The 24073-nt window shown below is 47.4% G+C and overlaps 1 protein-coding gene across 1 annotated transcript in view; it reads right to left on the bottom strand.

Annotated features, from left to right (window-relative positions):
* CAVIN2 (caveolae associated protein 2) overlaps window positions 1-13827 on the bottom strand; it is a 29344-nt gene extending 15517 nt beyond the window's left edge. Inside the window, exon 1 of the mRNA XM_081843223.1 lies at window positions 13035-13827. Coding sequence (XP_081699349.1) covers window positions 13035-13541 — 507 coding nt within the window. The 5' untranslated portion in view covers window positions 13542-13827. The remainder of the gene's footprint in view (window positions 1-13034) is intronic.
* Between the last annotated feature and the right edge of the window lie 10246 nt (window positions 13828-24073).

The raw sequence follows: 24073 nt of genomic DNA, 5'->3' as shown, positions 1-24073 counted from the left end.
AACCTCAAACACTACAGGTTCTTACTTTAGCTTTCTACAAGAAACCAGAGGTCAAGATTGTTTTGGGAGATTTTTGCTCGTTTCCGGGAGATTTTAAAAGCTCACTAGCGAATGAAACCACACACATTAACGACGGGTTTTTTTTTTTTTTAAAAAAAGCTTTTTATCCTGTGTGTACAATACTTTCCGCTCGTCTCCTTTTTTAAACTAGGGAGTGGACAAAATAATAATAATTAATAGGTCTTTTCTTTATCGAGGTCATATAAGAGGGATCTCTGTGAAGGCTTTTGCCTGGAAAGTCATAGACTGGATGAAAGAAGGGGGGGGGGAGGAAAAGAGAGACCTGAACATGGCGGCTGTGTTTTATGATCCATTCTAGGGTGTGGCGAACCAATTCCCTAGATGTGGGCATTCTTGGCAGGGAAAGTTGTGCAGCCTGCAGGGCTGAATATCTCATAATTTTGCGAGTGCTTTGGGGCTGAAGTGAATGAGGAAAGCTTCATCTATGGGCCAGCCTCTTTGTGTGTACACATGTTCGCATTGCACGGCTAGCCCAGTATGGCGAAAATGCAAGCAGAGGCGCACAAGGGTGGAAAGCTTTTTGAGCACAGCCACAGGGCACATGGGACTCCCTGTTTGGCTAAGTGCGCCTTGTGATGCAGCATGAGCTATAAAAATAGGCCTGAACGTGGTGGTAAGCGATGCATTCCAAAGATTCTTAAATCCTCTGTCTCAGGAGCTACAGAGGCACCCAGGGTCTGGGTTGTTGCCAAGAAGATGGGAGTGGTTGAGACATTCAGCCCTGGAGGCAATATGGCCGTCCCCACATGTTTGTTTTGTGTAAAAACAGGCCTAAGGGAAAACCATTTCCCAGTGCGGAAAACTTTGCCTGGGACTTCCTAAGCTCCTACTCCAGGGGTCAGCAAACTTTTTCAGCAGAGGGCCGGTCCACTGTTCTTCAGACCTTGTGGTGGGGCCAGACTATATTTTGAAAAAAAATAATGAACGAATTCCTGTGCCCCACAAATAACCCAGAGGAGATGCATTTTAAATAAAAGCACACATTCTACTCATGTAAAAACACGCTGATTCCTGGACCGATTGGGTCAGATCTGGCCCCGGGCCTTAGTTTGCCTACCCATGTCTTAGTCCCTAGATCTGCAGTTGCAGGTCTACAATTCGTAATTTGAGAGGAGCTCAGAGGACACGATGACTTCCCAGGGTCTGACCATAGCCTAATTCGTGATGCCGATAATTTTGTTCCCAGGTTTCTGATCAGGTCCAAAGTTCTCCTCACCACATGGCCAGGAAGATCTTAGGAATGGGGGGGAGGCGACAACCCCAAACAAACAAAAATCCTCCCTGAATCAAGGCGCTCCCTTTTCCCCACCAAAACCGGTGGCATGCAGTGAAATCTTTCATAGGGGAACAGTTAGGATCAGAGGCACCAGTTTGTGAAGGCAAAGGGGGGCGGGGAGACAATGTCATGTGTATGAGCATCGTGCCCCCTTCCCTGAGCTGGGCAGAAGCTTCCTGGGCTTTGGGAAGGGGGCACCAGACTTTAATATTGTCATATTCTAATTTAATGGGAACATTTCAGGGACTAGCCTAGCTCCCCATGTCCACTGACTGCATGCCACTGACCAAAATTGATCTCTATTGCCTGGATTCTTTTGAGAGCAGTAAGGAACTCTGAGAATTGCCATTAAATGGGTTTCTAGAAAACACGGATATGAAAAGCCTGAGCAATTAAAAAAAACAGCAACCAACCATATTATATTCCTGTATCTATCTTCTTAAGAATCCTGTTATCTTGGCAGAAAAGCACCTTGCCAACTCTTATAACACCAATGCTATCTTCCTTCTTTTGCACTTCTTCAGCTTCTCTCGTGACCTTTTAAACCTAAAACCTACAACTCCCATCATCCCTCGCTAACAGGGCCAATGGTCAGGGATGATGGGAATTGTAGTCCAAAAACAGCCAGAGACCCAAGTTTGGGAAACGCTGGTCTAGGGCATCCTTTCTCAACCTTGGGTCCTCAAAAGTTGTTGGACTACAACTCCCATCCTCCCTAGCCAGCAGGGCCAAGGATGATGGGAGTTGTAGTCCAACAAGGTCTATCTTTGGTGTATGTTTTTTTTTAAAGTCTATGCAGAGCCTTTGATATGGCAGCGAGATGGAACACTTCAAAGTTTGCTCTCGGGGCAAAGCATTAAAAACTGGAAGGCAGAAGCTGCTAGCATGCCAGGATCCTTTTCCTCCCCTGGTTTTATAATACTGAGAACTGCACAGGGAGCAGAACAATGAGCAGCAAGGTGGAGCCTTTTCCTCCCTGAGGGAAAGGACAGGAGGTTAGCGAGCTAGGGAGCAACCTGTGCCAAATGTTTTCCACCAGGCCTGCTTGATTTATTTAAAGTATTGTCATCTAACGGTGCAAGAGATATTTACATCGTTGCACACATACCCCTATATTAAACTTGGCAAAATCAAACAGCTTTCTTTCTCTTTTCAAAGCCTCATGGTCGTCCCCCCATTTTTTAAAAGAACTGAGTGGAATGTCTTGTATAGTCCATTCAAATTTAGATTTTGTGCAGTCCAGACCACTGCTAAAAAAGGGGATGGAATGCGCACTGCTGATTCTATTTAAAAAAAAAAAAGACAGAGAAAAAGAAAAAGTTTGGTTTTACAAGCAATTCTGCCCTTCAACTCCCTCGCCCCTTGAACTCCACTTCTGAACGGATCGGATTGGTCCTCAAAAGTTTACGACTGGCACTCTATCCAGAGTTAACAGTGTTGATACTTGAAAACAAGTCCAACTTTTAACCAGTAAATGGCCGGACTGCATTATGCAAGAATTCTTAGCAGATTTTGTTTTCTACGCCTGGGGGGCGTAGCTGCTGAAAGCCCTCCCACTGACTGCTTGAAGACTAGATGACAACTAGTGTGAAGAGAACAAAAATGTACAGCCTTGCAAATAAGTCTGGTAGTTACTAGCCTGACTTGCATGTGACACATTAGACACGTGATGCACCAACGTCCTGAAAGACCTGAAGAACCAACCCTTTTCCATTTCACAAATGCTTTGCTGCTTAGCTGCCTGGCAAATTGTGCTTGCTTCTCATGGGCAACACGGCAAGAGGAGCCGGTCTACATGGAATCAGAGCAGAGGAGTGGGAAAAGAGATGCGGATGCTCAACCTCTGGATTTCCTGCATCATAGAACCATAGAGCTGGAAGGGACCACGAGGATCATCTAGCTCAACCTGCTTGGCAGGGGGTTGGACTCATGGCCCTTGTGGTCTCTTCCAACTCTATGATTCTAACCCCTCACAATGCAGGCATCTTTTGCACAATGTGCGACTTGAACACACAACCCTGGGATGAAGAGTCTCATGCTCCGGGCTGGACTTCAACTCCCATCAGCCCCTGCCAGCATGGCCAATGATTAGGGAGGATGGGAGTTGGAGTCCAACATCTGGAGAACCACTGATTCTGCATTTCTGGCTGATCCTGCCTTCCACAATTGCTATATATTGGATATATTGGAGTGGTAATCAAATGCACCATGGCAACTGTCCTAAACTCACCGTGGGAAAAATGAGATAAAAATGTAACCAGTAAGTCAAGATATTCTCTGTGTACACAACACTTTCAAGAATTAGCAAGAATAGCCCACACGCAAAAACAAACAAAACCAAAACGCCTAAACACCCAGCATCAATGTACCCCCTGACATATTTTCACTTCTGCAAATCCCACATGCAAGAAAGCAAAAATGGGTCACTCAGTGGAGGTGCTGGTTTGCCATGCTCTGAGCAAACTATTTTGGTATACAGTGGTACCTCAGGTTAAGTACTTAATTCGTCCCGGAGGTCCGTTCTTAACCTGAAACTGTTCTTAACCTGAAGCACCACTTTAGCTAATGGGGCCTCCCGCTGCTGCTGCCGTGCCGCTGGAGCCCAATTTCTGTTCTTATCCTGAAGCAAAGTTCTTAACCTGGAGCACTATTTCTGGGTTAGCAGAGTGTGTAACCTGAAGCGTATGTAACCCGAGGTACCACTGTATGCATATATTCTCAACAAACTGCAATTGCTGGAAAATGATACACGGAAGCCTGCAAAGATACTTGTTTCTGCCACTATTCTAATCTGCAACATACGTACCCCATGTGATTGCATTCTAGCAAAAGCGGAGATGAATGGGGTTTGTGTGTGAGCAATGATGTAGAAAATGGAACATCATCCGCTAAGCAGGGGGAAGGCGTACACAATACAAACATTTCTTTCAATGCTCATCCTTTTGATAGCTTTGGGCTGATTGGTAGCCTGCCTGTCTGCAGTTCTGGCGGGGAGGCAGGAGGAGAGAGCAAATCTTATAATAGATTCCTGATAAAATATTGATATACGTGGGAAAACAAACTGAATTTGAAAACCTTGCTTAATTCATTTTTTTTAAAATACAATACCTGAAACATGAAGCTGTGTTTTCACTCTCACTAACTACTACAGGATACTTTTTTTTAGAGAGAGAGAAACAAACATATACAAACCCCATAAGAATCAAATCTCGGCTCTTTCATAAGCTTACTAGGTGCCTTAAGGAAAGGCATTTTCTCTCTACCTGAGCAGAATCTACCCCCATTCCTGGTCTGTAAAATGGAGATGATAACACTGACTTTATGGGGTTGTTGTAAGGATAACAGAGATGATACATTGGTACCTTGGTTCTCAAATGCCTTGGCACTCAAACAACTTGGAACCCAAACACTGCAAACCTGGAAGTAAGTGTTCCGGTTGGTGAATGTTTTTCAGAAGCCGTACGTGCTCCGTTTTGAGTGTTATGTTTCCAATTTGAGTGCCACACTTCCGTTTTGAGTGTTACACTGAGGTCTGTCTTTTTTTGCTATTTGTTTTACGTTTTTGTTTTTGTGGCTCTTTTTGTTTTGTTTTTGTGACTGTGTGGAACCCAGTTCAGCTACTGATTGATTGATTGATTGTGTGGCTGCAGTACATTGTTTATTGCTTTCATTTTATGGATCAATGGTCTCGTTAGACAGTAAAATTCACGTTAAATTGCTGTTTTAGGGGTTGCTTTTTAAAGTCTGGAACGGATCAATCCATTTTGAATTAGTTTCTATGGGAAAGCGTGCCTTGGTTTTGGAACACTTTGGTTTTGGAACAGACTTCGGGAACACATTAAGTCTGACAACCAAGGTACCACTGTATATGGGTAGTGTTTCAAGTACTCAATAAAGGTTATGATCATAGCGTCTCTCCATCGTTTCTGGCATGGTCACCTTCAAAGGGAGGGTTCATATGACGCCTGCCATGTTGAAATATGGGTTGAAAAGGGGTCCATGTGGGCTAGCCCTGCTCCTGGGAAAATGTGTGCCATGGCCCTATGGAAATCATTCCCAGTCATCTGCACCTTTGGCTGCAGTGGAAAACTACCGTATTTTTCGCTCTATAGGATACACCGGACCATAGGATGCACCTTGTTTTAGAGGGGAAGAACAAGAAGAAAAAAATCTCCCCCTCTCTGCTCAGCGCCCCTTCAGCGAAGCAGCAGGAGAAACGGAGCCCCTTCCTTTCTCCTCCTGCTTGGCTGAAGTGGCGCTGCGCAGCTCTCCCTCTCTGCTGAAGCTAGGATAGTCTTGCTCTCCCGGCTTCAGCAAAAGGAACCCGAAGCCTGTGGAGCACAGCGGGAACTCGCGCTGCGCTCCGAAGGCTTCAGGCAGCTATCCCTGAAGCCTGGAGAGTGAGAGGGGTCGGTGCGCACTGACCCCTCTTGCTCTCCAGGCTTCAGCGAAAGCAATGCGAAGCCTCTGGAGCGCTGAGGGAGTGCTCCCTCTGCGCTTTGGAGGCTTCGCGTTGCTATCGCTGAAGCCAAGGAGCCTGCATTTGCTCCATAGGACGCACACACATTTCCCCTTCATTTTTGGAGGGGGAAAAGTGTGTCTTATAGAGCAAAAAATATGGTAGTTCTACAGGTATACCGATGTAGAAATCTTCCACCCAAAGGAAGAACTTAACTGAGCAAGATTTCTGGGCCCGCCCTCCTTTCTTGTAACGTGAAGCCATTTCAAGAGAAATTCACAGACTTCTTCAGCATTCCAGAATCAACAGCACGAGACTATCGCTAAACGGGCAGAAACAGACACGCTGGCCAAGTGTTACAAAACACCAAGGTACAAATGTCACTTGCCGAAAGAAAATCTCAGTCCACAATGTAATGTTTAAAGGAATCACTGCTGTCTCTGCCGAGGGGACCTTGAGACGATGGCTGTCTCTTAAATCGCACTAAAAATGGTTGAGGCAATTGTCGTGACTGAAGAAATCACACCGTCCTCCTCGACTCCTTCAAAGACAAAGGCCTGAAAACGGCTGAGCTGTTTCTGGGGTTTGCAGTTCACCAACCTGTCTTGAAAGCAGTTACTTATTTAAGGCGAGATGGCTGCCTTGAACTTTGGACATGGGAGTGGCATGTAGAAGTTCTCCCCCTGTCTTAAAAATGCAGTACTGGATGTAATCCTAAATATGGTCAACTAACAGCCCAAACTTTTGAATATTTGCTGGGAAATATGTCCCACCGGCCTCGGTGGGAGAAACTCCCTCAACATTTTCCACAGGGCTGCAACCTTCCTGTGGTATTTTCTTGCTGATAAGAAAATGTCAAGATTCCTAGGCACATTTCTCTGAGGCACGGGGAGCAGGTTTCTCATTGCAATCTCTCTGGCAGCGTGCCTGGGGTGTTCTTTCTGGGTGGTGGAAAAAAGAAAGCGAGAAAGTCGCCTGCTTCCTCGAGGGTCCAACACAGCCCATTGAGTTAGCTGGAGCAAACTCACTTACACAGCTCTGAAGCATGGCTCAGTATTCGTTCCCGTAATTTATTCTCGACATCGTGCATAGATCTCTCTAAAAATGGGCTTCTTCCCCCCACCCCTTTAATAGCTTGTTAACTCGTTACATAATTCATTACTTGCTTTAAGCTCTTTGCAATTTTCAAAACAGGTTTTTTGTCACATTTCCTGCCTAGGAAAACACTAATCTGCAATTTGGGTGGGGTTGACATGTGTTTTTTTACTCTGGACTTTAAGCATCTCCTGCTGATTTTAGAAAAGAAACACCCCATACGTTATTATCTCTGACAAGACAGGCAGCTGACGCTGCTGTACATTTATGTACGAAAGACTAGCTTTGTCTATCTGCTCGCCTGTGTGGGAGTCACAGATGTGTGCTCCTTCCTACACCACAGAAACCTCTCAGCAGCACTGGAAAAAATTGTGTGGCTTCTCCTCTCTACACCAGGGGTGTGCTAGGGTGGTGAAGAGCCAAAATGTGCCGGTGTAATGTGGCAATTGGGAAGCGGGTGGCGCTGTGGTCTAAACCACTGAGCCTCCTGGGCTTGCCGATCGGATGGTTGGCGGTTCGAATCCCCATGACGGGGTGAGCTTCCATTGCTCTGTCCCAACTCCTGCTAACCTAGCAGTTCTAAAGCACACCAAAGTGCAAGTAGATAAATAGGTCCTGCTCCGGTGGGAAGGTAAACGGTGTTTCCGTGCACTGCTCTGGTTTCTCCAGAAGCGGCTTAGTCATGGCCACATCACCTGGAAAAACTATCTGTGGGCAAACGCCAGCTCCCTTGGCCAGTAAAGCGAGATGAGCACCGCAACCCCAGAGTCGTTCACGACTGGTCTTAACTGTCAGGGGTCCTTTACCTTTAATGTAGCAATTAGGGCATGAGGAAGCTTTGGCCCTCCAGATGTTGTTGAACTGACTGACCGAACCCAAAGGGTGCTCATCAATGGTTCCTCTTCATCCTGGAGAAGAGTGACTAGTGGGGTGCCACAGGGTTCTGTCTTGGGCCCGGTCTTATTCAACATCTTTATCAACGACTTGGATGATGGACTCAAGGGCATCCTGATCAAATTTGCAGATGACACCAAACTGGGAGGGGTGGCTAACACCCCAGAGGACAGGATCACACTTCAAAACGACCTTGACAGATTAGAGAACTGGGCCAAAACAAACAAGATGAATTTTAACAGGGAGAAATGTAAAGTATTGCACTTGGGCAAAAAAAATGAGAGGCACAAATACAAGATGGGTGACACCTGGCTTGAGAGCAGTACATGTGAAAAGGATCTAGGAGTCTTGGTTGACCACAAACTTGACATGAGCCAACAGTGTGACGCGGCAGCTAAAAAAGCCAATGCAATTCTGGGCTGCATCAATAGGAGTATAGCATCTAGATCAAGGGAAGTAATAGTGCCACTGTATTCTGCTCTGGTCAGACCTCACCTGGAGTACTGTGTCCAGTTCTGGGCACCACAGTTCAAGAAGGACACTGACAAACTGGAACGTGTCCAGAGGAGGGCAACCAAAATGGTCAAAGGCCTGGAAACGATGCCTTATGAGGAACGGCTAAGGGAGCTGGGCAAGTTTAGCCTGGAGAAGAGGAGGTTAAGGGGTGATATGATAGCCATGTTCAAATATATAAAAGGATGTCACATAGAGGAGGGAGAAAGGTTGTTTTCTGCTGCTCCAGAGAAGCGGACACGGAGCAATGGATCCAAACTACAAGAAAGAAGATTCCACCTAAACATTAGGAAGAACTTCCTGACAGTAAGAGCTGTTTGACAGTGGAATTTGCTGCCAAGGAGTGTGGTGGAGTCTCCTTCTTTGGAGGTCTTTAAGCAGAGGCTTGACAACCATATGTCAGGAGTGCTCTGATGGTGTTTCCTGCTTGGCAGGGGGTTGGACTCGATGGCCCTTGTGGTCTCTTCCAACTCTATGATTCTATGATTCTATGAACTACAACTCCCACCAGCCCTAAAACAGCACGGACACTGGCCTTGGATGATGGGAGTTGTAGTTCAGCAACATCTGAATCTCACTGAGCAACCTGGTTCACATGTCACACTGAACACAAGGACAAGCTGTCTGTACAAGAGTGCGCACCTGTTGCATTACTTCTCTCAAGCACGCTGTGCACCTTTTGAACGCTACGTGTGAATAATTGCACAAGTGCACAGCTCTACTGTTTGCGTGCACAAGCTGCACACTCGCTGAAGCACCCTTACATCTTTGCCTAGCCTACTCTACAGGGTTGTTGTTGTGAGGGTAAACAGAATGGAAAATATGAATGCGCACACACACATGCTACCTTGCGTTCCTGGAGGTCAGGCAGCATATAGACCCTGAGATCATCTTCTGAGGCCCTCCTTCATGTGCCTCCTCCCTGAGAGGTACAGAGGTACGGAGGGTGGCAACGTGAGAACGGGGCCTTCTCTGTGGTGGCTCCCTATCTGTGGAATGCTCTCCCCAGTGAGGTTCTCCTGGTGCCTTCATTATACACTTTTAGGCACCAGGCAAAAACGTTCCTCTGTCCAAGCTAGCTCCACATGAGCAGGCTACAGCACGGGTGGGAGACATTTTTCAGTCTGAGAGTGGCATTGGAGGGTGGGCAGCATATGCCAGAACTGGGGGTGGCCAGAGGGGAAAGTGGGCAGAGCAATGAAAGGAAATTTCACTTTTGTAGTGTAGATAAGTTTCTACACCTGCCCACTGGATCTCTCTATCCCTTGTCCAGGCAAGCGAGAGGCATCATGCTAGTGGTGTAGCAATAAAACTAGCTAGCACATTTGCAAAGCTAAGCAGGGTCTGGCCTGGTTTCCAACTGGATGGGAGAATATGTGTTGAGATTCCTGCATTGCATGGGGTTGGACTAGATGGCCCTCAGCGGTCCCTTTAATTCTATGATTCTGTGATTATCACAGTTCAAGGACGTTCCACCCAGGCAAAAACATTCCAGGGGGTGTTGGAGCCTGGGAGACAGACAGAGAAGCTTAAGAGGGCTTCCACATTTGGACCAGAGGCCTGAGATGTCCCATTCGTGTTCTACAACAACAACAAAAAGTACCGTATTTTTCGCTCTATAAGATGCACCAGACCACAAGACGCACCTAGTTTTTGGAGGAGGAAAACAAGAAAAAAAAATATTCTGAATCTCAGAAGCCAGAACAGCAAGAGGGATCGCTGCACAGTGAAAGCAACAATCCCTCTTGCTGTTCTGGCTTCTGGGATAGCTGCGCAGCCTGCATTCGCTGCATAAGACGCACACACATTTCCCCCTTACTTTTTAGGAGGGAAAAAGTGAGTCTTATAGAGCAAAAAATACGGTAAGCGCTGTTGAAGATGAAGATGCTTTAGCACAGGGAGAAAGACAGATCTTGGGAGGAGAGCACTTGATAAAAACTTACTTACTGGATTGTCTATATTGCAGCATAATATATTTAGCAACATCAAATTGGAGGCAGATGCCCAGGAAACCAGAGCTCAAGTTTTGTACACAATGAAGAATGAGGCTTTATCAACAGGCAGTGACGGCTGCAGAGCGACGGGAAAAGCTTAGGCCGGCTCAATGCATAAAGCCGTTGGGAGGGAAGGGGTGGGGTGGAGAAGCCAGAAGAATTTGCTCAGGGTGGCAAAGTCCATTAACTACTTTTTAACAGCCAGGATGTGGGGACGTAGGTGGTGCTGTGGGTTAAACCACAGAGCCCAGGACTTGCCGATCAGAAGGTTGGCGGTTCGAATCCCCGCGACGGGGTGAGCTCCCGTTGGTCTGTCCCTGCTCCTGCCAACCTTGCAGTTCGAAAGCACGTCAAAGCGCAAGTAAATAAATAGGTACCGCTCCGGCAGGAAGGTAAATGGCGTTTCTGTGCGCTGCTCTGGTTCGCCAGAAGCGGCTTAGTCATGCTGGCCACATGACCTGGAAGCTGTACGCCGGCTCCCTCGGCCAATAAAGCAAGATGAGCACTGCAACCCCAGAGTCGGTCACGACTGGACCTAATGGTCAGGGGTCCCTTTACCTTTTAACAGCCAGGAACTAGGTGTGACTGTTTTTTAAGCAGGTAAGTATACCCATGCATACCGTGTTCTCTCTCTTTTTAATATTAAAAATAAATAAATAAGGTGCCCTGTACTCCTATCTTGATAAAAGTGCTGGGAGTACCAGAACAAAATGACCCCTGTGGGCAGCAGAAAGAAGAGGGTGCGATGCTCTGTACAGGTGAGCACTGTCACAAAGAAAGCCTTGCTGCAAAACAGGTGAAGGTGAGGCTTGAACCCATGCAAGGACTATGGATTTTTCAATGGCGACTGCTTTGCAGGAAGGGGTGGGCAACCTGTGGCTCTCTGAATGTTGTTGGGCTACAACATCATCAATCCTGACCAGCATGGCCAATGGCAAAGCAGGGGGGGGGGACCGGGAACATCCGTGAGCCACAAGTTCTTCACTTCCACTTTCCAAGTAACAACAGCATGGATAACTGTTTGTAAGTTCAATGCAAACTCCTGATCTTATTTCTCTGGAGGGTGGAGCAGTCCGATACTTCGATATCTGCTGACCAATGGCAGAACTACTCAGACAGAAAAAGGATAGAAACTGGGGAAGTGGTGGTTGTTGCTGGTTGTTTTTAAAACTAACCATATAGCAGATGCCGTGCCAGTTTTTGAAAGAGAGGTTCATCTACTTTTAAAACACATTTATCACTGAACTCAAGCAAAGATGCATTTGCGGCTGCAGTCCTGTGCATAATTCACTTGGGAGTAAGACCCAGTGGGATTTAGTTTTGTGTAAACATGCACAGGACCAGACTCTAGGACTGTTTTCCTGGCTTAGCTGCATATCGGAGCTGAGGATCATTTGCTGCAAAGGAACTAGGTAGGATTCAGTGGGAGGCGTGTTCCATCGGCAGCACCAATCACAGGGCCAGCAGCTAACGGATCATTTTTTCCAGACTACATAAATAAGACCTGTGTTTGCTCAGTGGAATTTGGGAACACAGATCTGATGATTCATACCAATTTCAGTTTTGTGAGTATGGCATGCAGCAGGCATGATCTTTAAGCACTGAAAACTGGCAAGGCTGAGTTTCAGCCTTGGCTTACCATGGCCTCAGGATCCTGTTTTCTTGTCTAGACTCAAACCTGGAACCTGTGAGGCAACCATCAGGACTGTGCCTCTGAGCATGTGCAGATGGTAACCACAGCACACACCTGGTGGGATTCCTGCTGCAATGGGTTTCCTAGCAAGACTTGACCAAATATTTTCTTTTTGCCAGATCTTGGTGTGTGCGAGCCACGGTAAGTGGACAAGAGAGCAGGAAAAGCACAATGATAAATGAATACAGTCTGTATGGCAGGAAAAGGACTGCTATGAGGTTTTCTACAGGCAAGAGGCATATGAATTTTAGGAAACAGGTTAAGGAAGTCTTTCCCAAACTTGGGACTCTAGTAGTTTTTAAACTACAATTCCCATCACCCCCAACCACTGGTCCCACAAGCTAGGGATAATGAGAATTGTAGTCCAAAAAACAGCTAAGTTAAGGGATAGTGGTTGGCCTAGGCTTCCCAGCACACTTGATGATCCAGTGAAAACTGGAACCTGGGTTTTGCCCAGGGTAGAAAGGCACTCTAACCATTGCACCACCCTACCTCGGTGGTCTCTGGCAATTGCTGAACAGCGGCTGGCCAAACATTTCTCCGGGGCGAGCCTGTCCCTGCGGCCCCAATCTCCCCTCATCTCACTCCCACCCACAGAAGCCAACTCCGAGGGCCGAGGTCCCTTCGTCCACACCATAAAGTATTTGTGGGTGTTGAACCCCCCCCCCCCAATTGATGGGCAGTGCCATTCAAATGGTGTCCATGTGCCACGTCTTGAAATCAATTATGTGGGGTGGGGCTTACCCGCCCCCCCCCCAGTGCCAGATTACCAAATAGGAACCAGTAGGAACCAGTTTATGGGGACTTTTAGGGGCCCCGCGACAACAGATCAAAATAATATTGATTTGATCCCGAAGGAAAAGTGCTATCAAGCTTTCTTAGTTTTGGGATATTATTTGCAAGCCCCCGAACCCCGCCCCCCGGAACAGTTTGACTGCCTAGGGGGTGCTGCCAATATTTTATTCGAGTTGGCACCCCTGTCCCCAGACCCCCGGCCCTTTCTCTCCAGATCCCCCACCCCCGACCTACCTGGAAGATGAGCACTTTGAAATGGTTCCTGCGCAGCAGTTGCGCGTGGTTGTGCTCCAGCCGCTTCACCTGCGCGCACTGGCGGTCCATGCGCTCTCGCACCTCGCGCGTGTTGGCGCTGACCTTGCGCGACTTCTCCAGCAGCTTGGCCACCGTGTTGCTGGTGGACGTGTGCTGCTTGCACAGCTTGCTCAGGTCACTCTGGATGCCCTTGACGGAGCCCTCCAGGTCCACCTGACGCTGCTCCATCTTCTGCTGCTTCTCCTGCACCGAGTCCAACATGTTGACCAGCTTGTCCAAAAGAGTCAGCACCGTGATGGCGTTCACTTGAGAGCTGTCGCGGACCGCTTCGCCCGGAGCTCCCGGAGTCCCCGTCGGCCCCGGCTGCAAACTGGGGCTACGGCTGCCCGACGACGGCACCGGGCTGGGGCTGCCGCGATCCAGAGGCCCGTCGGGGCTGGACGGCGAAACGTACGCGCTGCTCTTCTCCGCTTGCACCGCGTCCATCGCGGGAGGCTGCCCGGACGGCCGCGATCAGCCACTTCTGGGTGCTTGGCTGGCTGGGGTGGGGGGGGTTGCCCTTCTGCTTGGGTGCTGCTGCTGGTGGGGCGACTGCAAGAGCAAGGTCCGCCCCGGGAGCGAGCGCCTTCCCCAAACCTCCCCGCCGTCGGTGGGACGCAAAACTTTCGCTCCTCCCCGACGCAGGAGGAAGCCCGGTTCTTGCACGGATCAGGCCTCCTGTAGCTTTAACTCCGCTCCTCTGCCTCTCTCTCTCGCCCCCCTTCTTCCAGCCCGTCCTCGCCCTCTTACTTTATGAGAGGAATGCCATATTTCCCCCATGACTTCATTGGCAAAGGCGGGGGAAAAAAACAAAACAGGCCCTGGACGGCCATTGGTGCAAAGCCTGTAAACTTTTCAAACAGGCTGCGGATGCAGCGCCAGGGATTCTCCCCCTCCCGTCCTCCCAATGTTCCTTTCCTGTGTTGGGTTTCTCCTTTTTTTCCTTTTTCCTTTTCTCCCCACCCTAAAAGAAAATGACTTTAATGGAAAGAATTGTTTGCGTTTGTCCTGAAAGCAAGGAAAGGGAAGGGGGAGAGAGAAGCAGTTGAGAACATCTTATTTATATTCTGCAAAGGATTTTATTCTGTTCTCCTAAGTTAGCACCTCTGTCCTTTGTATTCATGCCTCTGATGCAAAAGAACTTCTTCCCCACCCCCTACAAGTGGGGAGGTGCCCATGGTGGGCCCCCGTTTTGCTGGTGGGCTTCACAGAGGCATCTGGTCATGATGAGAACAGTGTTCCAAACCTGCTAGGCCTTCCGTTGGAGCTGGCTTTTAGGCTTTTATAACTCTGGAGCAGCAGTTCTCAAACTTTTCTGGGTTGTTTGTACGAACCCATTCTGAGTGCTCCTTAAAGGTAAAGGTAAAGGTCCAGCCATGACCGACTCTGGGGTTGCAGTGCTCATCTCGCTTTATTGGCCGAGGGAGCTGGCGTACAGCTTCTGGGTCATGTGGCCAGCATGACTAAGCCGCTTTTGGCGAACCAGAGCAGAGCACGAAAACGGCGTTTACCTTCCCGCTGGAGCGGTACCTATTTATCTACTTGCACTTTGACGTGCTTTCGAACTGCAAGGTTGGCAGGAGCAGGGACCGAGCAATGGGAGCTCATCCCATCGCGGGGATTCGAACCGCCGACCTTCTGATTAGCAAGTCCTAGGCTCTGTGGTTTAGACCACAGCGCCACCTGCGTCCCGAGTGCCCCTTACCCTGCTCTATAAAAAAAATCATTATTCAGAGTAGGGGTTTGCACCACCTACATTGCCAGATTTACCTATAAGCTAAACAAGCTAAAGTTTAGGGCCCCACTCTCTTGCCCCCCCCCCAAATTAAAGTAAAAAACCACACCTGGATGTACATTTCCAAAATATAAGGTAAAAAACAAATGACTGGTTTGCACATTTTATATATAGGGTGCCTACATTCTGCATGGACTGGTTGCATGGCAACATGGGCAAACGGCTTTAGATACCTATTAGGTCCATAAATTAGCATACAGCATATATTCAACACAAAAAACAGTGACAATTTGTTGTTGACAAAGGACAGCTGGACATATAATGGGCCCCATTATCTTCAGTAGCTTAGGGCTTCATCAAACCTAAATCCAGCTCTGACTGGATTGTGCCTCTGGGCTTAATCCTGGAGCCTCTTTTGAGTGTTTTCAAGTGCAATAACACAGTGCCTCTAAGTTTATGCTAAGTGCATTTCTTGCATAGCCAGTTTCTCCTAGTACACACATACGCACTCGTGCACACACACCTCACTGTCCCTGCCATGCATTCAGTGCTTTTGCTTGGCTGAAATCTGTCCTCAACCTCTGGCTATGCCTCAACGTAGGCCAGAGGTACCAAGCAGTGTGTGGGCAAGCCAGGATTTGCCAGGGCATATAGCCTTTGGAAGGCTGCCCAGAAGGAAATTGTGGCCCTTTGGTCTAATAAAAATGTTCCCCATCCCCTGCTTTAAAGACATAAATGCATCATTTCATTTCATGAAATGATATAAATGTAATGAATGAAAAGGATGTTTAAAAAACCAGAAGCTTTTCTCTGGGGAGTTATAGGGACAGAACTACCTAAAATGTATAGAAACTTATACAGCGGCAAGAATGTTACTTGCCCCAAAATGGAAAGAAGCAGAAGTCACAGCAAAGGAAGAATGGATACAAAAACTTATGGAATATGCAGAAATGGCTAAACTTACCAGAAGTATAAGAAATCAAGGTAACAAGTTTTTTGTTTTGTTTTTTACAAAAAAGAGGAAATGGTTTATTGATAAATCATAAACAGATAAAAACATTGGCAGGATTATTGTAATAACCTGCAGTTTTATAAGAGTATATATATTCAAAGAAGATGAATAAATGAGCAAATTAAGTTACTTTGGATATGCAGAAGATATTAAAAACAAATGTTAGGAAACGCAGAAAGAGGGGGAAAGAAGTCGAGTTTTGAAATGTCAAAATGATTGTAAAATCAGTGAAATGTATAAAATTAGTGAAATGTATAAACTTGAAAAGTTTAAATAAATAAAAGGAAAAATATATAAAAACAAAGACATAAATGCACGTGCTTGTTGGCAGTGAGAACAGTGATGGGTTAAATGAGGATTCAAAGACGGCACTCAGATGGACATACCGTATTTTTTGACATACCGTATTTTTTGCACCATAGGACGCACCGGACAATAGGACACACCTTGTTTTAGAGGGGGGAGAACAAGAAAAAAAAAATCTCCCCTCTCTGCCCAGTGCCCCCTCCGTGAAGTGGCAGGAGGCGCTGCGCAGAGAGGGGGAGAATTTCCCCCCTCTTGTTTTCCCGCTCTAAAACAAGGTGCCGTTTAAGGCGGCTACCTTGGAAGCCTGGAGAGAGAGAGGAGTCAGTGCGCAACGACCCCTCCACCGACTTTTTTCATGTATTCCTTAACGCATTCCCACTCTTTGTTAATTTTTTGATTAGAGTAGTCTCTAATTGATGTTGTTAATTTTGCCATCTCTGTGAATCCAATAAATTTGGTTCTCCATTCTAATAATTCTGGTAAAGAATGCTTTTATTACCTTACAGGACCACCACATATGGTGAAAGGTGCCTTCTTTTTACATTTCCAACAGGTGTTTGGACTTGTCTTAAACAATTTTGCTAGTTTCCTAAGAGTCAAATACCACTGGCACATCATTTTCTTTCAGCGTACAGCAAGCCGTAAATTATTATTATTTTATTTGTTTATTAAATTAGTATACTGCCCTGCTGGAGGAACCGCCCTCCAGCCGCTGCCTGCCTCCTCCAGCCCCGCAAAGCTGCCGGCAGCGCCGTAAAAAAGTTGGCAACTCTTGGAAATGGGGGGGGGGGCGCCACCGCTGGAGGGATCTTTGCACCACGGCGCCGGATATACTTAAGATTGCCCTGCCTCCTCTCACCCTTCCTGGGTGGGTAATTTCAGAGGCGAGTCTAAGGCCCAAACGAGACATGATGTGGGAAACATATGAATGCCATCTTCCTGTGCCCCTTTTTCCAGCCATTAGGGCAGAGTTTTCCCAAACTTGGCTCCCCAGATGTTTTCGGACTGCAGTGCCCATCGTCCTTGAACACTGGTCTTGCCAGTGATGATTGTAAAGGTGCTTTGGTGATTGTTATGGTCGCACCAAAATGCCTATGCTCTGGCACAACTCTTACGGTCCGCAGGCACCTCCCCAGAAGCCACTCTGGCGATCTTAAGTGTCGCGTCAAAGCACCTCCGGGAAGCTGGGCCTGCAGCCACAAGAAGCAACAGCGATGAAAGATGGCGCAGCGACATAGGAGCCAAATCCTAGGGGCTGTGGGGAGCTGTGCCCCACCCCCAATAAAATATTTGAGGAGGTTGGGCCCCCACAAAGTTGATGGGCATTGCTATTCAAATGGTGTGTGTGCGATGCATCATGCGATCGATTATGCAAGGCGGGGCTTACCTGGGCCCCCACAATATTTTATTCCAGTTGGCACCATTGGAAAGTGGCAAAGATGAAGAAGGGATGAGCGAGTTGGGGGGTGGGCAAGCGGTGGCGGGGGGTCTGGTGCGTACTGACACATATTTTTCTTTTTAACCCCCCCCCCACAGTATATCTGTATCTATATTATCTATATCTATATCTATATCTATATCTATATCTATATCTATATCTATATCTATATCTATATCTATATCTATATCTATATCTATATCTATATGTTTGTCTGTCTATCTATCTATCTATCTATCTATCTATCTATCTATCTATCATCTATCTATCATCTATCTATCTATCTATCTATCTATCTATCTATCTATCTATCTATCTACAGTCATACATCATGTTATGTTTGCTTCATGTTACGTTTTTTCAAGTTGCTTCCCGCGGCGACCTGGAAATACTGGAAAAGGTTAATTCCGGGTTTCGCTGCTCACGCATGCGCAGTAACGCTAAATCGCGCTTCGTGCATGCGCACAAGCACCAAATCATGCTGCGCACCTGAGCAGATACGGCGCTTCAGGTTGCGGGCTTTTCATGTTGCGAACGGGCCTCCGGAACGGATCCCATTCGCAACCAGAGGTATCTCTATCTATCTATCTATCTATCTATCTATCTATCTATCTATCTATCTATCATCTCATCTATCTATCTCTATCATCTTTCTATCAATGATATCAAGATGAGTACCAATAAATGAAACTTTTCTTCTTCTTTTCCAGATAGCTTTGGAGGATCATTATCCAGCCAAAGTTCAGTAGAGGACATTAGCTTCCCAGGCCCACAGGATAATCTACTTTTTTTGTTTGTTTTTGTACTCCCAAGGGCTACATCACCTTTCCTGCATAGTGAGAGAAGAAGGAAACCTTTTCTTGTTTTTCTTTTTAAGACGGCACCTGCCAGCTGCATTTTTCTATGTTATTAAAATAATTAACAATTCAAAAAACCCTGCTGCCAGATTCATTGTGGGCCCACCTGCTTAAATCAGTTGAAAGCTGTGGGTTTTTGTTTTTTTTAAATTGACTCATCTCACTGAATAATCTGCAAAACTGTTGCAGCCCCAGCAGTTAGGTGCCTAATTTGTGGAAGCAAAGTTTGAAGACCTCGCTGTAAATCTTCGAACAGTCTTGGCACTCGCCTCTGCTTGGTGGGAGAGCTGCAATGGCATGCATATGATGGCTGTATGGAAAGCTGTTCTGCAGGTTCTGTCAGCTTTCCACATAGGAATCTGGTTCTGGGTGGGATTTGTTTTTTTGCACGTGTGCTTCGCAGTTGCCCTAGGGTTGGGGATGGGTGGGAAAGATCAATTCCTTCGGTCGATTTCCCCTTCAGAGGCTTGGCGGATTTCCCTTCACATTTCCCCCCCGTAACCATAGTTGCTATCAGGAAAGAGAAAGAATCCTCTTTCCTTCACAGGCCAAAGCAGTTAGTCACCAAAGGGCTGTGTTTCAGTGAAGGGAACAGCATTTTCTTTGCTTCTCCCTCCTCTTAATTGTGACATACTCATCTTAAAAAAGATAGGAAGCTGGTAGATACTGTGAATTGAACCGTGAGCCTTCTGCTTGAAATAATAATAATAATAATAATAATAATAATAATAATAATAATAAGTTTTATTTCCATCCCACCCTCCTCAGCCGAAGCCAGGCTCAGGGCGGCTAACAACAATAAAATAGGACAACATTCTAAAATCATTTCATTATAAAATTAGTGCAAATCAAATTGATGGCAACCATTAGGCTAAAGTTCTGTGAAGATTGCCAAGGAGGGAGTCAGGCTGCGCCCTGACCAAAGGCCTGGTGGAACAGCTCTGTCTTGCAGTCCCTGCAGAAAGATGTCAAGTCCCGCAGGGCCCTAGTCTCTTATGACAGAGCGTTCCACCAGATGGGAGCCACAGCCGAAAAAGCCCTGGCTCTAGTTGAGCCTAACCTCTCTGTGGCCTGGGACCTTCAGGATGTTTTTGTTTGAAGACTGTAAGTTCCTCTGTGGGACATACCAGGAGAGGCGAATATTCTGCCACTGAGCTGTGACCCTTCCTCAAAGGGATCTTCTGATTGGCTAATTCTGATTGGGATTCACCTGTAGACCAATCAGGTTGCGGATTCACTTCCACCTGGTGCTGGATTGGGTGGCTCCTGTGGACCAACCAGACTGCTGCATTCTGGGTCCTATTGTTCTAGGACCAATCAGACTGCTGCATTCTGAATCCTATTGTTCTAGGGCTAATCAGACTGCTGCATTCTGAATCCTATTGTTCTAGGACCAACCAGACTGCTGCATTTTGGATCCTATTCAACTCAGTACATAACAGTCGGGGATAGGACACCTGTGGCCCTCTAAGTGTGGTCATACTGCAGCCCTCATAATCCTTGGCCCTTGGCTCTGTTGGCTGAGGCTGATGGGAGTTGGGAGTCCCTCAACATCTCAAGCTCAACAGTGTCTCCCATCCCTGCTTTGGGTATTTGAAGAGTTTGATCACGTCCCTCCTCTGAACTCATTCCTCCTCTGAACCAATGTTCTTCTGAACATTCAGTGATATTTTGCAATGACCTGAGACGGAATCCTGACAAGATGGGGTATTGTGGTTAGGTGGTTCTGGTGTCCAGGAATTGGTGAGCAGCAGGCACAGTCCTTGTTGCAAGGCACGGGATCGCTTGAAAAAAAGCTGAATGAAATATACTCGGAGCTGAAGCTTGGATACACGGTGTGAGGCAGCGGTGCGGCAGGTGGCGGTGTGTGTGGCAGTCAGCTCAGCGGGATCCCACCTTCATCGCCAGTGAAATATACTCGGAGTCGAGAGTGGATTTCATGCTCTTTATTCAGCTCATAGTAGCGAGGAATGAAAGTTCCCCCAAAGTATCTGCTTTATATACATTATTTACACAATGGGCCGCATGTGATTGGCTAATTCTGGGATTCTTCTGTAGGCCAATCAGGTTGCGGATTCACTTCCACCTGGAGCTGGATTGGGTGGCTCCTGCGGACCAATCATACTGCTGCATTGTTCTAGGACCAATCAGACTGCTGCATTCTGGACCCTATTGTTCTACGACCAAACAGACTGCTGCCTTTTGTATCCTATTCAACTCAGTACATAACACTCAACAACTCTGGCTCCCCACAGAAAGCTCAACAATTCTGGCTCCCCGCCAAAATATGAAATAAAGTCAAACCATTTTTTTGCAGGCAGAAAATAATAATAATTTCAATGTGGGGGGTGGGTGACAATAAATTTTCCACACCGGGTACCACCTGACCTTGCTACGCCAATGAGAGCGGGGCTGCTCTTTCTGAGATTCCTGCATTGCAGGGGGTTGGACTAGATGACCCTGGGGGTGCCCTTCCAACTCTTCAGTTCTATGAGTCTGAGCAGGGACATTTCTCCACCTCACCCTCTGTTCCCCTTGCCTCTATCCTTAGGGGTGTTTGAGCAGGATCTGTGCATCTGGCCTTCCTAGGAACTCTACTCTCAACATATAATTATAAACAAATCACTGCACTGCAGAGCCAAACTTCAGACTTTGCCCTTTGAAAAGGTGAGCTTTCAGAAAACCCCTGTCATGGCTAGCAGCATTGGAAAATAGAGGCCTTGGCTTTTCAGCATTTGTTCCTCTCTGCTCATTCCCCCGCTCCCCGGCACACCTCCTCAAAACCGAGCCAAATTGCTTTAGTTTTCCTTGTTATTTTCATGTGCTCATTAGAGAAGAGCCATTAGAGTGTGTGAGAACAGAATGTCTCCTGAGCTGCGGAGGGGAAGTGAAGGCCAAATATTGGACCCGTTTCAAGCTCCGAAACAATACCACCGTCCGACCCGAGAGCTGTGTATGTGAGTTTGGCCAAGGGGGAGAGGAGGTCAGGGGGAAAAAAGTTGCCTCGGAAGATTCCGAACCTTTCGCCAAGCCCTGCAGTCCTTGGCAGGACTCCTGCTGATCTCCTGCCATCTCCCTCCATGACCTGAGGAAAGCAGAGAAAACATCAGGGCTGCATGTCGTTCTGCATGTCAGTCTCAGGTCTGCAGGAGCGCCACGACCGCCATCACCCAACCAGGGCCGTAAGCAGTGGAGGCTGGTCTGCTGGGGCGAATCAGGCCACTACCCCACCACCAACTTCAGTCGCCCCACTCAGCAAGTCCCCACCTTCCTATTTGCACCCAGTCCAGGGGGTGGGCCTGCCTGTCATCTTCCTCTTCCTCCTTAGCTTAGTGATACCCTCCTGCAGGAAGCAGGATGGTGACAAACCTGGAATAAGCATATCCTCCAACACTTATCTGATGAAAATAGGGATGCCTATTCCACAGCAGGGACGCAGGTGGCGCTGTGGTCTAAACCACAGAGCCTAGGGCTTGCCGATCAGAAGGTCGGCGGTTCGAATCCCCGTGATGGGGTGAGCTCCCATTGCTCAGTCCCTACTCCTGCCAACCTAGCAGTTCAAAAGCACACTAGTGCAAGTAGATAAATAGGTACCGCTCCAGCGGGAAGGTAAACGGTGTTTCTGTGCGCTGCTCTGGTTTCGCCAGAAGTGGCTTAGTCATTCTGGCCACATGCCCCGGAAGCTGTACACCGGCTCCCTCGGCCAGTAAAGCAAGATGAGCACCGCAACCCCAGAGTCGGCCACAACTGGACTAAATGTCTTTTTTATTTTTATTTTTTAAATTTTCCAACATACATTTATAGTATCCAATCTAAATTTATCACATATTTTCTCTTTTAGGCTTCCTTCAACCTCTCTGACAATCATTCATTATTCAAATTTTTTAAATATGCATTTCCTAATTTTATATTGCATTTTATAAACCTTCACACACTTAGTTTTCATCAATACAATAGTCCTCTATCATTTACAGAACTTCTTGAAATCCCACTAGCGTTATTTGCTCATCACATACACATTTCAGATAGTCTGAAAATTTTCCCCAGTCTTTTGATCTCGTATATATCTGATCTTTCCTGTTAGTTTGTCCAGTTCAGCATACTCCATCAGTTTCATTCTCTATTCTTCGAGCGTCGGCAGTTTTTCCTGTTTCCATCTTTGGGCCAATAATATTCTCGCAGCTGTTACTGCATATTGGAAAAACGACTGGACTTAATGTCAGGGGTCCCTTTACCTTTATTCAACAACAACAACAACAACAATCTGATGAAGATAGGGAGGCTCTGTTCAACACAAACAACAATAACAATACACCAGCCACCTGACTGGGTTGCCCCAGCCACTCCGGGCAGCTTCCAACATATATAAATATGTGATAAAACATTAAATATTTTTAAAAAACCTTCCCTATACAGGGCTCCCTTCAGATGTCTTCTAAAAGTTGCATAGATAGTTACTTATCTCCTTGGCTCGGGGGTCACATACCCTCAAACATTTCTCCGATGAAAATGACATTACGGGATCAAATCAGAAACCAGAACGGCTTCTGTAAATCTGGGACTGGCCCTGGAAAATAAGGGCACTTGGAGGGTTTGGAATCAGTTGGTTCCACCTGTCTTTGGCTCTGGCTTTGCCTCATGTTGGGGCACCTTTCCTTCTACTCTACCAGCTGCAATGAGCATTAGCCACCACTGGCAAGAAAGGAGGACCTGCAGCCTTCCAGATGTGGCAGGATTTCAGTTCCTATCAGCCAGCCAGGCAGCCAGGCAGCCAGCCGGCTGCGAACTCTGTAGTGCAGCCAACTCCTGCTTTCGGCAGAGATCTCTCCTTTGCAGCCCAGCTTGGGCTGAAGCTGCACTGCAAAGGAAGAAAGAAAAGAATTGGGGGGAAATTGGAGTGCACTCCCAATTATTTCCTTTCAAGTTGGGTCGTCTGATTGATAGGCGAGCAGCGCTGACCACCTGTTAAAATAGCCTGGGAGGACAAGGCCTCAAGATCTTTCCTCCACCTTTGCCATAAAGCCCTTACCTGTGTTCTCCCAACACTACTATTCCATGATTCTATGTGCTTGACAATCTCACCAGGAGAAGGAAACCAGGAGGCTTGTTGAGATCTTGGTGGGCCATCCAGGGATGGAGGAAGGGGGCGTGCAGTGGGGGCGGACCATCCCGGGTGTCACCACTGAGGGGGGTGACGAAATGACAGGCAGCACTCACCACGGGGCCTGCAGTGCGCCCGCGAGCCACACATCTCTCCTTGGGCATCTGTAGGCTCTGCGCTGCCCCAAATGGTCTGCCCGCCGCCTCCCCCTCAGCTGTAGGGAGGCTGAGTGGGAGGAGGCAGGCAAACTCCACCGAGGCCCTGGCTGGCCCTGCTTCTGGGCGCAGGGCATATGCGCCGCCCTACGTGCCCAATCTTATGGGACGCGGGTGGCGCTGTGGGTAAAACCTCAGCGCCTAGGACTTGCCGATCGCATGGTCGGCGGTTAGAATCCCCGCGGCAGGGTGAGCTCCCGTCGTTTGGTCCCAGCTCCTGCCCACCTAGCTGTTCGAAAGCACCCTTAAGTGCAAGTAGATAAATAGGTACTGCTTTATAGTGGGAAGGTAAACAGCGTTTCCATGTGCTGCGCT

The sequence above is a fragment of the Podarcis erhardii genome (genome assembly GCF_964252035.2).
Source record: "Podarcis erhardii genome assembly, chromosome: 1".
In the NCBI taxonomy this organism is placed as follows: Eukaryota; Metazoa; Chordata; class Lepidosauria; order Squamata; family Lacertidae; genus Podarcis; species Podarcis erhardii.
This window is presented reverse-complemented; position numbering and strand designations above follow the sequence as displayed.